At 45.2% G+C, this 14,669-nt stretch overlaps 2 protein-coding genes across 5 annotated transcripts in view; one reads left to right on the top strand and one right to left on the bottom strand.

Annotated features, from left to right (window-relative positions):
• LOC124185154 (transcriptional regulator ovo-like) overlaps positions 1-8,846 on the bottom strand; it is a 63,661-nt gene extending 54,815 nt beyond the window's left edge. For all 3 annotated transcript variants that reach the window (XM_046575611.1, XM_046575615.1, XM_046575612.1), the window contains exons 1-2: positions 8,724-8,846; positions 7,941-8,075 (exon numbers count right to left, since the gene is read on the bottom strand). In XM_046575611.1, coding sequence (XP_046431567.1) covers positions 7,941-8,075; positions 8,724-8,781 — 193 coding nt within the window. In that variant the 5' untranslated portion in view covers positions 8,782-8,846. The remainder of the gene's footprint in view (positions 1-7,940; positions 8,076-8,723) is intronic.
• Positions 8,847-8,968: 122 nt separating this feature from the next.
• On the top strand, positions 8,969-10,724 carry LOC124185163. 2 transcript variants are annotated; one of them, XM_046575631.1, is made up of 3 exons: positions 8,969-9,099; positions 9,601-9,751; positions 9,850-10,724. In XM_046575631.1, exons 1-3 carry the CDS (start codon positions 9,082-9,084, stop codon positions 10,479-10,481), a joined length of 801 nt encoding a protein of 266 aa, XP_046431587.1. In that variant the 5' UTR covers positions 8,969-9,081; the 3' UTR covers positions 10,482-10,724. The 2 variants fall into 2 exon arrangements, with proteins under 2 accessions (XP_046431587.1, XP_046431586.1); XM_046575630.1 differs by having other exon boundaries at positions 8,975-9,099; positions 9,873-10,724.
• The last annotated feature ends 3,945 nt before the right edge of the window (positions 10,725-14,669 follow it).

Raw genomic sequence — 14,669 nt, 5'->3', positions numbered from 1 at the left:
TTCAGTGAAACGGACGAACATGGCATTCCTGTGCAGTTGAGGTGGGTTCGGTTTTATTGCAGGGACGTGTACATATACTTATATACTCGTTGCAGAAAACTAGGTACTGCACGTTATCCTTTGTGAACAGGAGGATTGTAAGTCGGTATATTATATTTATATACGTTATTGCCCCAATTTAAAACTCGAAATATTTATTGCTCCAAATTTTACCTTCTGCTCTAATTTGTACGCGTAGCATTTTAATGACTGTTCCTACGTCTGCTGTGCAACAAAGTGATTTGGAATTTACACTTAGGGTAGCATTATTACACCTAATATACCGTGATGGTAGGAAGAAATTTTTACCGAATCACGTGCTGAATATTAAATCGAATTAAATGAGAAACAATAAACTGCTTTTAAAGTTGTAATGAAAATTAATCAAGCGTCAAACTGAATCAAACATATATCTGCTGTATTCGATGTGCTGTAAAATGATGAACCCATTTTTTTTCTAACGGCAAATAAAATTTATTCATCCTAAATAAATTGTTTAACTGGTATGTGCAATTTACATAATTAATAACCCTGCAAGTTTGTGGCTAATGAAAATCTAGCGATCGTTGGATCACGTCTTGAAGTCTCGGATCTCTGATTCGACAGATTCGAACGGATCTTTACAGCTGAAAAGATGGGAGAGGTTTGAACTCGATGATCGAACCGTAAGACGGTGGGATTTTTGCAGATTTACTCGATTCCACTTATTTTTATTAATTTTTGGAACCGAAACGCTGAATCTTGGAGGACAAACGGAGGAGGGGGTGTATAAACATCTCTAGTCGGCCATTGCAGACGAAGCGAGTGTGTAGAATGTAAAAGAGCATGCCGCTGAACGAAGAAGTCAAGTAAGTGAGACGGTTGAGTGCAGGGAATGCGCAAGCGGAAGGGGACTGGAAGCGGGAGGAAGGTGAGAGGAGCCTCGTTTCGTGGGAAGAGAACGGGTCATGGCTAATTAACGCGTTGCGCAAGCAAATATAGGTGTCCGAGCGAGCACGGTTTTCTCGAAAGAGCAAAATCACGGTCTAATGAGACAATTATCGACTAAAAGACTCGGGGAAATAACGAGTGGAGCAAAATTCAAGGTGACACTTCGGTCAAACTTCGTATCGTGTGAAAGAGTTTGAACCTACACATGCCTTGGAATCTTGTCATATACGAAGGAACGGAAATTCTGAAACAAGTGTTTTTTTTTTTTTTTTCTTTCTTATTTGACAGAACTCAAGTCCCAGCAACTCAGTGAGATCAGATTAAAAGTCTGAATGTTTTTTCGTTCAATTGATATTCTAATGAAAAAAAAACACACACACACACGAAATTATACCTGTTGTTTGTAAGCGAAAGCAATCGAAGAAACAGCTTGAACGTGAATGATTATTGCGATATCCGAACCTCGGTACAGGGTGCGATAAGATGTAATACAGGTTCAATGATTGCGCGTGTATTATACGGTACATCGTCTGGGAAAATTATAAGAAGTTACTAGGCGATGCTCGGATGGTAAAACAGTAATTGTCGTGACGTTTCGTGGAACTTGTTTGCGGGTGTGCGAATCGCGACATGTACGTACGTACATACGTACATACGCACATGCATGACGACAAACGTGCATAGCGGAGTGCGAAATACTGGCGAGGATTACTGTAATACCGACGGAGGTGGGATCGCGGCAACATTTCCCGCAGCATCGCAAAGATCAGCGGCCTTATACGTGCAGTGGTTAAAGGCCAAGGCGACGGCCAAAGTCAAGGGACTTCTCAGCGGCTCGGGCCCCGGGAATAAGACCCCTAAACTTGTCCCAGGCACGGCGGGCGGATTAAGGCCTGTGTAAGAGCTTACAGTTGGCGGCATATTCGCAACGACGACGAGGAGGAGGAGGAAGAGGAGGACGAAGGTTCGACGGATGGACAGACGGAGGCGACGGCGATGCCCGGGCAACGCTCCCGCAGAGCCGGGGCCAACTAACGGTCCTCGCCATCTCCACTCTCCTCTCTGTCTCTCTCTTTTTTTCTATCTTCCTTTCTCTCTCCGCTTCCTTTTCGTCGCCATTCGAACACGTATAGATGACGACGACTAGACGTGCCGATCGCCGCGGCGCGGAAAAGAAAAAGGAAAATACAAACCAAGTGAAAATATGAAAACGAGGAAGAAATGAGGTAGCTGGAAAAATGTTCTAGCTGTTATAATAAAAAAAGAAAATTGTTTACCCGCTGATTCATCCGGGGCGAAATAAATGAACTCGGGCGTGGTTGAGCCGAAATTTTTATACAGTCACCCTGCGAATTTCATATTTCACAGAATCTTTGATAAACAGTTTTTCAAAGACAAGATAATCGGCGGATATTCTTTTTGCGAAACACTCGTTTAGTGTAAATGAAATTGGATACACGTTGTTCAGACGGTTCAGCTGCCGAGTGACTTTGCAAAATATTGATCATCGCACCGGGTTTGACAAATTTTTTTTTCATTATTCGTCAACAAATTCTGCAGGTATCCGCATAATGCGTCGTGACGTGTAATCAATAATTAACGTTAAATAACATAGCGTGGATCGTGGAATCCGTAAGAAAAATTTCTCTCGGTGCCGGGATTTCGGCGAAAATTTTGTACACAGCTGGTCTGATCAATGGAGATCATCTTGCTCCTGCGGAATAATAAGAGAATCTACCTGACGCGGCGGTGGAGAGAATGGATGGTTTCGAGTTACGAAGGAGCGAGGGAATCGAACGATTTTAATGACAGGTAGCTATCCCGATGCATAAAGAGCCGCAGCGAAGGGCGCAAAAAACATGAGGGAGGTTGCACAAATTGGTGAGGCGCAGGACAATGCGGGGCAACGTGCAGCAGGGGCGAAAGAAAAAGTGTTCCGGGTTCGAGGAACGTCATGTGCTCCCCGTGTTGATTTTCAAATTTTTATACCACAGATTTTTACAGAGCGTCGAATGGGTGTCTGCGCGATAGCAAAAACCACGCTTCCTGTCGCTTTTTCCGGAGCTTGCGCGTCGACGAGGGGCCAGTTGGTCGAATTATCTCTCAGTGGAACGGAAGAGGATCATCGCTCATCGGCGGCGCGACCGATCGGTCCTCGATTCCCCCGGGATCTGCAAGGATGAGCCCCGGTAACGAGGGAGAGTCAAATGACGTTCAGAGAAAGCTTTCGCAATAATCGTTTGCGTAATTTACAAGTTCATTTTCGGAGACGGTAGACGCCGAAAGGACATCGGAACAGGTACACAGCCGGCAACGCAGCCTGGCTCGTAAATCTCCAGCGGTCGCGGTGATAGGCCGAAAAACCTTGGCTTCTTTGTCATCGTCCTCGTAAAAATCTTCATCTTTCAAATTCCGCCACCCAGCAGGCGGCGACTCGGACCCGGAAGAGAGAATCGGGGACAAAAATTGGATTATCACGGGTCACGGGCGGAAATTTATAACGTCCCGGTCCCGTCCCTCAAAAGCTCTGATTCTCCTCCGGACGCATCTTCCCTGAGAAAATGATCGATTCCCGAACATTAATTTTTTTCTTTTCGCGCGAGATATATATTTTTTCGGCACGCATATGTCCGGCGATTTTTTACTCGCTCTTACTTTTCACCTGTGACGTTATACAAGTATATATATATGTATATAATTCGTATGAACATAGTGGGAGAGGGACGAGGATCGAAAAAGCGTTGAAGATTGTTAACAACGGACAGCGAGGTTATACCTGGATAATTCTCCCCCTCCTCCCGCTTGTTCTCTCCACTCTCAAGATGACCCTCGCGTAAAAAACCATTCGAAATAGCCCGTATCAAGTATCCTTCCAGCGGTGTAAAAGAAAAGCGTTATAAAAAGGAAAATGATGAAAAAAAAACAGCAGAAAACACCCCGACTCACAATGGGTTTTTCAATATCCGTACGCAGTGCATCCTATGCATCCGCTGGTCCATCCTCCTCCTTCTTCCTTCCTCATGGGTGCGCCCTGCTCCTCGTCCTGCACCCCGCATCTTGCATCCTGCGCAACTCCCACAATGCGCCCTGCGGAGTGCGGAGAATAAGGCGAGTCGTAGTTAGTCCGAGACCTTCCCTCCAAGTAAGGGATACCATTTATACAAGCGTTGCGCCGCACGCTGTGAGGAGCGTCGTGGATATCGTAAGTCGCGTTTGCTGCTTCCAAAATAGTTTCACCATTGTTCTCTATGGTAATGCCTCCAACAATGCACACCGCAGTTTTTCCTCCGACGGGGAAGAATTTTTACCATCCCGACTCGGTTTCACAACGCCCATTCAAGATTACGCCCTGCGCGTAATCGTTGCGTCTTCGGGACGTTATCGGATGTAAATGTGTGTTCGTTGAAATAACGACCTGTCTGAAAAGTTTCCCCGCATTCCTAAATTACGCATTCATTGCGTACCCGTATTCGTATAATCCGCGAAAATTACGACCTAAATATAACGGAGAATGTATTTTTGCATTTGGGGTAAGTTAGAAAGTAGCCAGAGCTTATCGTTTCGGGATAGACTTTATGCGCGCGTAATGACCGTAGACTTTATTTCAGTTAACGAGGTATGATTTAATCAGCTCTCGAAGGTACGACCCGAGCAATCGTGTTAATTGGAGGTTAAACGAGTTGGAAGCGGGGTAGGCAATTTCGCCTTCTTTCTTCGAATGACTCGCAAAGAGTTGAAGTTGACGGCGATCGGTAATGCAAGGCAAACGATTCGGACACGCGGTACCGTCTCGATCTAATCGCACAAGATTATCACCGACTCGGTCATTAGCCGACGAGTATATTCACGTATACGTGCACACAGGTAGAAAACTACTCCGTATTAAAATTGTCCATACGGTGTTGCATACCTTCCTTAATTACGCGACAGAATTAGCATACTCAGATCATTTGGTTTGTAAATTTGACTAAATAGTTGCACGTCGGCGGCTCCGGAAGTTCGCGTACCCCTTGCGCTATTACTGCATGTTCATACTGTATCGCACTACGTACCTACTCACTATGGATTTCCGTTTCTGAACATCCACGTTCCCCGCATGTCCCCATGGACGAGTGTACGTCGTATCCCCGTCACACAAAGCCGTCACCCACACATCAACGTCGTTCAGATTTGTATCACGCGTCGCTGTTTCCTGTAGGAATACCGAAGCTGCAACAACAGAGCCAACGTTCTCATCGCTCTTTGCACTAAAGCGCGAATCATGTCGCCTGGTATCGTGTCATTAGCGTCGTTGATTGCGGCTATTTGTTTTTTTTTTTTTTTTTTTTCTACAGACGCCGTTTCTTCCCTCTTCCCCCTTCTATCGTCGTTCGCCGAGCTAATGAACGCGGTTTACGAACCCTGCACACACCGATCGTTGTAAACAATAAGTAATTAAATTAGGCGATCCGTTCGTTATACGGCTGTAGATTATCGTTATAAAAGAGCGACATGTGAAAGGTGTGTAGATTCGTGTAACCGGGTATATAAATCACTGAGCGGCTTTTGAGTATGAACCTAGCTATATAAGTATATGTGTATTATACGTTGGAGAAAGACGAGCGGTTGGGAATATTTTCGTTAATTGGTCCTAACTCCTAATTACACATTCTTCAGCCCGCTAGCAGGAAGTGGATTGTAAAATAGCATAAGCAGGCCGGTTGAGAAGATGAAGGAATCCTTGTACCGTGGCTGTGCATCATCGGTTGGTAATTTTGAAATTGTTAGTCAACGAACGAACTGGGTTAAAAGCAACCGATTACAAGTTCTCGGTGTTAATCGACTGATTGTAAACTTGTTCGCCGAGAATGCGGCGGCGACCGTTTAACTCGTACGCAATTTTAAGCGCAATAAGGTTACGGTTGTTCAGATTAGATTATGAACGATAATTGCAACGACGATCTCGATCCTCGGTGGTGCGCTCGGGTTAACGGGAAACGGGCGTTCGTTGCATCGCACTAACAATAAGGGGGGGAATTGTTGTCGGATGGCACTACTTCCTATACGGCATATACCTGCATCATTACGGCTATGCCATGCGGTGTTAATGTACGTTAATTGACCTACGCCTCTCTCTCTCTCTCTCTCTCTCTCTGTGCCGTCATATCTGCAAAACCACTCATCCCCCGCAGTGTTGTATGCAGTGTGTAAGGCGATGTTTCTGCCTAATGATAATTCCTTTTCCTCAAAGGGTTCACCTTGCTCTCGTTACCTTTCACCGCCGTCGCGACTAATTGGACGGCATTACTCACGCCCTTCGTGCCTCCGATGCGACAGGTCGATTAAGCGTAATACCTTTCGGCGACGATGCAGGTTACAATATATGGAATGTCTTTGCGTTTTTCTTTGTAACGAGGAATACGTGCCAAACAGGAGTTTGCTTGAAGCGAAATCACGTATGGTGTTAGGTATGAAAATCCGTAACAACGTTCAAAAACGTTTTCAGGTTTTTTAAGACACTTAGAAAATATCAAAATACACGAATGCAGAGGGCAAAGGGCACTGTACATACATAATCGGCGTGATGTACGAGATATCCGTTATATGTACTACAACCTGTTGGTAGGGAAAAACGAAAAACGAGATTCGAGGTGGGAATCCATTTTTTTTAAATAGTAACTCGGTGAAAAAAAAATAAATATATCATTCGCAGCCAAACCTCAAAAATCGAATATTTCCGGGATACAAGAAAATTTCAAGTATATTCCCAGAACTTTTTAAAGAAAAGCAAAATTCAAGAGCTTTTCCAGGACCTCAAGGACTTCCAGGAGCAGTGGACACCGTGTCACGAAGTAGCAGCATCAATGATATGTTAAAGATAACAGAACAAACTTATTATATACTAACCAATAAGAGTTAGGCGGACACGTATATTAAACTGTTGCTGTGGAGATCGTCTTGAGACGGTTTTAATTTATTTATAATACATTGTAAACATGGTTAACGTCCTTCGTGTCTATAACATTGTTAAACAAAAACGTGCAACAAGTTCATAATCTAATTTTTTGTAGAAGAAACACGAAGAGATTTATTTAACTGACGTTAGTTTGAACGTAGACCTTTCTTTTATTTAAATGACATCTATATATACAAATGGTCTTATTTACATAGTTCCGGATTACGAATAAACTCCTATTTTTGTTTTTTCTCTATTATTTTTTTGATCGTTTTTTTTTTTATTTTGATTGCTTTGGATGACTGGTCGACATAAGACCAGTTGTATATATAGATGTCATTTAAATAAAAAAAAAGTCTACGTTCAAACTAAGTTCAGTTAAGTAAATCTTTTCGTGTTTATTCTACAATAGGATTATAAACTTGTTGCACGTTTTTATTTAACAATGTTATGGACACGAAGAACGTTAACCATGTTTACAATGTATTGTAAATAAATTAAAACCGTCTGAAGACGATCTCCACAGCAATAGTGTAATATTTGTGTGCGCCCAACTATTATTGGTTAGTATATAATAAGTTTGTTCTGTTATCTAAGTTCTATACGATTGTACAAATTGTTAATCAAACAATTATTTTTTTTTGTCCTACTGTCTGCATAGAATAAAATTGTTTCCCCGAGGAGGGCCCACAGAACGGGCCGAAAGGTGGAAAAAAATTGGAGTCTGTATTTCGACGTTCCCTGACCTACATTTCCAAGAAATTCTTTGGCAGTTAGCAACGTGTGCATTCTGCATAATACACTCTGAGGTCAAGATTTCTCTTTCCACGAAACATTAATAAAAACTAGTACATTTTATGACAGCAATATTTTTAGTAAAAAGTATATCAACTTTCATCGTATTGATATCACTGTGCAATATTTGTATATCATAAAGATCGATACTGAAATTTACAAACAAAATGTGGATCAAAATTGTTCAATAAGTATTAGGTATGTAATTGGCTAATTTTTAGGTTACAAGCTTATTACTTACGAGTAATTATTCCCGTCGATCGTTTGTTGTTACTGCCGGTACAGCGCCGGGCGTACGATAATAAAGCATACGGCACTGCTGTGAGTAGAGCCCTCCATTTCGTCCAGAGATTCCCGAAATCGTCGGCAACCCGGCCTGAAATAGATTTTTATTGGTTAGTCCTGACAATATGTCACGGAAGTTTGCGGAAAAGAGTTTGTAACTGATAACCTGATTACCAATAATTCGCCCGCGAACGATACCTGTTGATTTCTTATCATTATATCGTTACGCTACATTTGGTTTTTAGTGGATAATAAACCTCTGCCGGTAGGAAAACGGCGCAGGAAATAGCTCACGCATGAAACGTATGTTTGAATAGTCGTACATGCCTAATATAATCCAGAGAAACGCTTTCTCTGTGCGGGGTTTATCTGTACATCTATGGAACTATAGATATAGCGTGGATTCGCACACCGATTCAACTCGTTACAGGTACGCGTTGCTTGGAAATATGTTGGGAAGTGCAGATTTATATCCAGGCCAGTGAATTCCCCCTCGCAGCTTTTTCCCATGATTACAATTGTCACAGGCGTGACGCGAGCAAATGAAAACGAATCGCCGGTACAAACATCGCTGTCGCCGATTCGTTTTTGTTTCAAATTTTTCGACGCGGACAACTAGCATCGAATATTTAGGTAGCAATGAAAATTCAGCGTTTCGCCTGAAACACCTGAGAGCTAGATGACTGAAAAATGCGTGGCGTAAACGCCGGAAGGTGTGTAAATTCACGTTGTTACATACCTAATACCTGGAGAGCATGGGAATGGATCACGATGCCACAGATTTCTGTGCAGACCATTTCACTTGCATCCCGCGAACTCTGGCGCCGATGTATCGAAGCAGAATGAACGCGACGCGACGCGAAGTTCGGACCGGAAGCCGAATGTTCGATACGTCGATCCCGGACTATTAGCGTGTATCGCAGGATCTTGTAAATCTAACCTCACCGAGTTCACACACACCCGAAATTTTTACTTGTTTACTGCGCGCACTTCATTGTCAACCACAGCGACTTGCTGCAATTGATTTTTCTTAGCCACGGTGTACGAAGCACGAACATTTTCACTGCGATGTGCGGAGGGACCTGCGTTACTTTTGGATGCGACTCTTGCGCCAAGTAAGTTCGATGTCGTTACAACGTATGAGGCGGATAAAAACAAAAGCCGTGCGTCTATATATCGAAGTTCGAATCACGGTCAAGGCTTCGCCGTTTGTTGTTTTTTTTTTTCCTGAACCGGGATCAAGCTGTAATAACTGTATAGGTATATACAATGTCGGTTATTAGTATGGTTTGCAATCCTTTGCAATTGCGTCGTTATATTTCTGAAAATTATATATTACGTGGGGGTTGTTCGTTGTCTACTTTTTCCTTGAAGAATTTTAATTTCTTGTATAGAGGAGGAAAAACATTTATCGAAGATCAAATGAATTCCGATCTTGTATCTTGTATCGTATCTTACTATGTATCTTGGGTATCTTGTTTCACATAGCCTGAAAATTGAAGAATTATTTGACGAGTACAGCTTATACCGATTACTATATAGAAGATTGAATTTGATTCCCACGAGAAAATTTGCTTATTGAAACACTGGGGCGGGGAATAATAATTCTGTTCCAGGTCCATAGTAGCTGCGAAGCATGGATGGATCGAGTGCATGTCGACCACTTTTCCGGGCAAAGTTTACTACTTTCACACGAGTACGCGATGCTCAACGTGGCAACGACCCGTTCCGCGCAACGTCACGCTTCCGCGTTACAAAAAATTTCGGGTAAGTTTTTTTTAAGCTTGGCTATAAATATACGTTAATTCACGATTTCGCTCGCGGTACGAGACCTTAATTCGAACTGTCTTTTAACGGCGATAAAGGATGCGATAATTTTTGCATCCAGGAATCGAACCCGGCCGATTCGCTGACCAATGACGAGGTCCTTCCTTCAGGATTGTCGGTGTCGAGCACCAAGCATTCGATTTTCTCCGGTGATCCGCCTTCGGCGTTCGAAATGCACGCTCGCAGGATGCAGATATACCTTGAGAAAAATACCGACCATTGCAGTAGCGAGGCGCTTCGAGACAAACTGATCGAAAGCTACAAGAACGCAAAAGCCGAGCTTGCGAAAAAATTAGACGAAAAGCGGAGGATGAAGCAGCCGCGAAGCGTCGCTGAAAAACCGAAGCCGAAACCGAGAACGCTTCAGGCCTCCGTAAGAACGATCCGCGAATGTAATGGGATAAAGACTATCAGCTACGATAACGTGCCCCGGGAATTACCCGCTGGTGTAAAATGTTGCGATCTGAGCGAGAGCACATCGGATTCGAACTTCTTTCCCGGTCCGCGCTGTGAACGGTCATCGGTAACCGACAAAAGTCTAATCCCACCCGGTCAAGGTCGAGACGAAGATGGTATATCTGGTCACAATCGCCGCTTCGCCGATTTAACTTTCAAGGATTTGAATTTAAGCGATACGGAGAACACCGAGAGCGGATTCGGATCTGCGTAGTAGGCTGCTCGGTTTGCGATCTGTTCGCTTGCAAATTCGATCGGAATATTTCTATCCCTGCGTACGTGCAACATTTTCCTGGTAGAAAGAAAAAAAAAACGTACCAGACTCACGTGATACTAGGATGTAAGAATTACCATATTAGAACGATGTAGGTATCAGATTGAAAAAACCTTTTGCACTAGGTTCCATATCCTAGAGCTAACTACTATACGTACATGTCAATTGTTCTAGATATTTCCATTAAAGTTAAAGTTTCTAATTTATACGTTCAGCGATTCTTATTTTTCTTCAAGTATCAAAATGCCCCTGATTTCGAGCGATTGTCGGACAACGCATCTAGATCTAGATGGTAATGCCTGACACAAAACGTGCAGTAAACAGTTACGGAGCCATAGGATTGCGCAAAATTGTTTGAATATATGTTATAGATATCAACAAATCACACGTTGCCATATCTCCGGTCAGATAAATACGCAAGATTGAATTTGAATAATTCATTCTACTCGTTCCGTTTTGTTTATACATATGAAGTTTCGTTTCACTCCGATCCGCATGTTTTGTCCCAAATTTTCACGTTGTCAGCTGCAGTCGAGCGTCTACACATTATGCGGTTTTGAAACGAGTACCCGATTGGCTTTACGAGCTATGCAGCTCCCTTTTCTGAATTCCAAAACAACCGTTTTGCTCCGAATCCATCCACAATCCGTCCTATAATTATCATCTCTTTATCAGTTCGAAACTTTTTTCGGTCAAAGGAGGTCCCCGTTTTCTTTCTTATTTGTTTTTCTCGATGTGGCAACAAGTTTCGACCCACATACCAAGCACGGAGATTCCGTGTAGGTACTCGAAGCGTAGATAAAAATCAAACATCCGGAGTCTCGAGGCGGGATGGAAAAAGTCCGAGGTTTGTTTCAACGATAATTCCTAACACTAAAATCTTTGGGGCCACTTCCAGCTCGCAACATCCGTTGCTGCAGCAGCTGGCCGAGACCTAATGTTGACTTTTCAACAACCGTAATACGTTACATAACTAATTTTAGACTCGCAATTACGTCTATAGCATGTAGATAATCGCCGCTAAGGCCAGCCTTTCGCTGCTAATTCAGCCTGACGAGACGCGTTTTCGCAATAATAAGCACTTTTTCACTCCCGTAAACGGGACCGGGTCCACCCCCCAGCCATCTATCCTCGTCCTTTCCTATCCCACCACCTTCTCGCCTATTTCAAGGCTCGCCGACTTACGGCCTAGGCCTCAAACGCTGTCATCTGTTTTTGTATAGATATACATACCGTAAAATGTGTAATACCTATAGTTTATTCGAGAGCAAATTGAACCGTTCAAACGTCCGTGACCCACCTCTGCTCATTCAGCAATAAAAATTATAGATACCGTAGGTAGCGGGAGACGTTATTATACGACCTCGGATCTCGCAGGACATCGATAGATTTTTTTTTATCTGTTTTCGTTTTTGTTCCAAAAATTAGCATATGATTCCCGACTCTATGACCAGTTCTCGTGTTTCCTCCAAGACCACAATTCGTATCGCGTGAACGCATACAACGTAAATGTCTGAGAGAATCTGAGCTCGCACAAACGTGGGTACGAAAGGGACCGCGTTCAGGGAGCACACCACGGTGCAGAAGACCGGGGTAAGGCGGAACGGTGTTGTCGGCATGAGCGGGCATGAGATCAGTAAGGTAGGAGTGCCACGGTGAAGAGATACAGGTGCGCGCAACGGTGCGAGGATTCCCGGGACCACTACGTTCCCCGGTACCTCGTCCACCACCTCCCCCCCTTCATCCTGGCTCTTTCGCTGTTCCCTCCCGCTTCGTCCTTCCCGTAGCTTCGTTCGCGCTAACTTCTCTCCCTCGCCTCGCCTCCTCTCCCTTTGCTTCGCTCGCTCACCGCGAGCCTCGCGAGAATTTTAAAACAAGTTCGTGTCAGCGCACCGCGCTGCAGACGTCTGTTACAGTACAGGTAGGTAGGTAGGTAGGTAGGTTGGTAGGTATACGTGCGCAACCCACGTACAATGCGCCTCCAGTCCTCCACCCTTACCCCCCTGCCCCTTCTCTTCGAGGCTTCACGTACACGTGCGAACGTGGTACCAGTCTCACTGTTCGTTACCCTGCATCGTACACCGACGGGACCTGTGCAGAAGCCTTTTTCCGCGGTGGGGGTGAAGCGAAGGGCGGCTTGTCGGTGTGCGCGAGACTACGGCGAGGCCCTTGAAGCACGTACCGGCGGGACCGGAGTGATTTCGAGATCGTGCATCGCAGGTTCATGGGAATTAACTTGCCGCCTGACCACCACTCCTGCTGCAGGGCCCCCAGGTCCCGTCTATACGATATAAATCGCCTTTGCGCAAGCCATCTTTCGATGTGTGCAGCGGATTCCTTCCTGCATCGAACCTTTCTCCTTGGCAGCATGGGCCTCGCCTGCTTGCAGCAGCCTTCGCCGACTGTACGTACATATAGGTATAATGAATCGCGTACGTGATTACGCAGCGCGGTAATTCCTCCGGGGTATCCTACTCCAGCGCCATTGTCGTTTCCTCGAGAACGCCTTTCTTGCGCACCCCGGTTTTTCCTCCTCCGTTGTATGCATGTACCTGTTGTACGTGTGTACCTTGCAGGAATTCAACGGCAAAACCATCTCGTAGCTATTTCTCATCTCGATTTCCTGTCGCATGCTCTCGCGAGCATGCCTGCGGAAGACACAAGGCTCGGACAGCTTCTCCTCCAGCTGGCTTTCACGACGGTAGGTATACGAGAGGGAATCAAGCGGCTCCGCCAAGTGAGGAATTACCGCTCGTAAAAAGGACGGCAAATACGCGAAATAGCTTCCCGGGGATTCCCCGACGCGACTCGCTCGTCTCGAGCTCCTCCGACGCGGCTTCTGTACCCTCGACCCTGCGGAACTTATCTCGAGGTAGCGCCTGCCATATGCTACGAGCGCCTCTGATTCTGCAATTTCTCGAGATGGACGTCTCTATACCCGACAGTCAGCCGCGATCGGCGACGGCTATTAGCTGGTTGCACTGCAGGCGAATGACGATTTCTTCAGCGAAGACCGTTCGTGATAAAACTCACCTCGCTCTTCCGGCCATTTTATTCTTCCCCGCAAATACGAGACCTGGAGAACCGGATGGCGCGGCCGCCATTTTGGAGGGCATTTGGAGACTTACAGTAATGTAGAAAAAAAAGAGAGAGAGAGAGAGAAACCGAGACCGTTTCATTGTGTTTTTGCCACGGGAACGTCCGCGTTTCTTTCTAACTTGTATACGCTCGTTGGTAAGGTATATGAATTCTATCGCAGTTGAAGCGAAGGAAGCGTGATGCCGGGGCATAATGCCCCTCCGTGAAAGAGAATATATACCGTGGAGGACGCGGTGAAACAGTCTCTCCCAAGCCGCAAAGTTCACGGCCGTCAGAGTCGCGGCGAGTCTCGATCTTGATTTGATCTTATCCGCGAGCCTTGCGTCGGAAGCGAGAATTGCCTTTGTCTCCGGTTTGTGTTAAGCCGCCACGAGTCCGTACGGCCGCCATACGTGTGCATGTACCTGCTCCGTGCTTGGCGCGAAATTACCTCCGCGTATAATTTAATGCCACGGTTTATCCTGACGACGCGGAGACGTAACAACAATCCTCCTAGTTGTATACCGCATTCCGCTTCGTCTCCGCCTCGAACCTGGGACCGCATTCAAGTCTAGCGACTTGTTTTCCGCGGTGAACATCCGCGAGCCGGGAAGACAAAGTCTTTCTACTGTGCGGCAGACCGTGGACGTTTCCGCCAGAAAGATAAACAGCTTGCTGCTACTCTCCACGGCTATACGGCAAAGAAAATAGCGATGTGGCTCACTTAGATCGGGGGAAAATTCTCGAATGCTTATTTGGAGTATTAGCGAGAGTTCCGGGGAAGCTTCGTCCCTCCAACGGCTTACCTCGGTCAATTCGTTCCTTCATAGGGCATTCGCTTTGTTCCTCGTTTTCTAAGTGCCACCTAAGTCGTTCGTTCTAGTCGCTCCTCGAGAGAATTCTTGCGTGTCCTTTACCGCCGCGGTTTCAAGTTCGTTGCCCTTGCCCGTTGCTCCGCTGGATGCCAACTTGCGCGGAACAATGTTTCGCCATCTAGCGGAGGCTTTATCAATCTCTTTCACCGGTGCAGTTCGTACGATAAAACCCGAA

This window comes from Neodiprion fabricii, chromosome 6 (assembly GCF_021155785.1).
Source record: "Neodiprion fabricii isolate iyNeoFabr1 chromosome 6, iyNeoFabr1.1, whole genome shotgun sequence".
Lineage (NCBI taxonomy): Eukaryota > Metazoa > Arthropoda > Insecta > Hymenoptera > Diprionidae > Neodiprion > Neodiprion fabricii.
The sequence above is the reverse complement of the archived record's forward strand: the minus strand, read 5'-3'. Positions and strand labels throughout refer to the sequence as shown.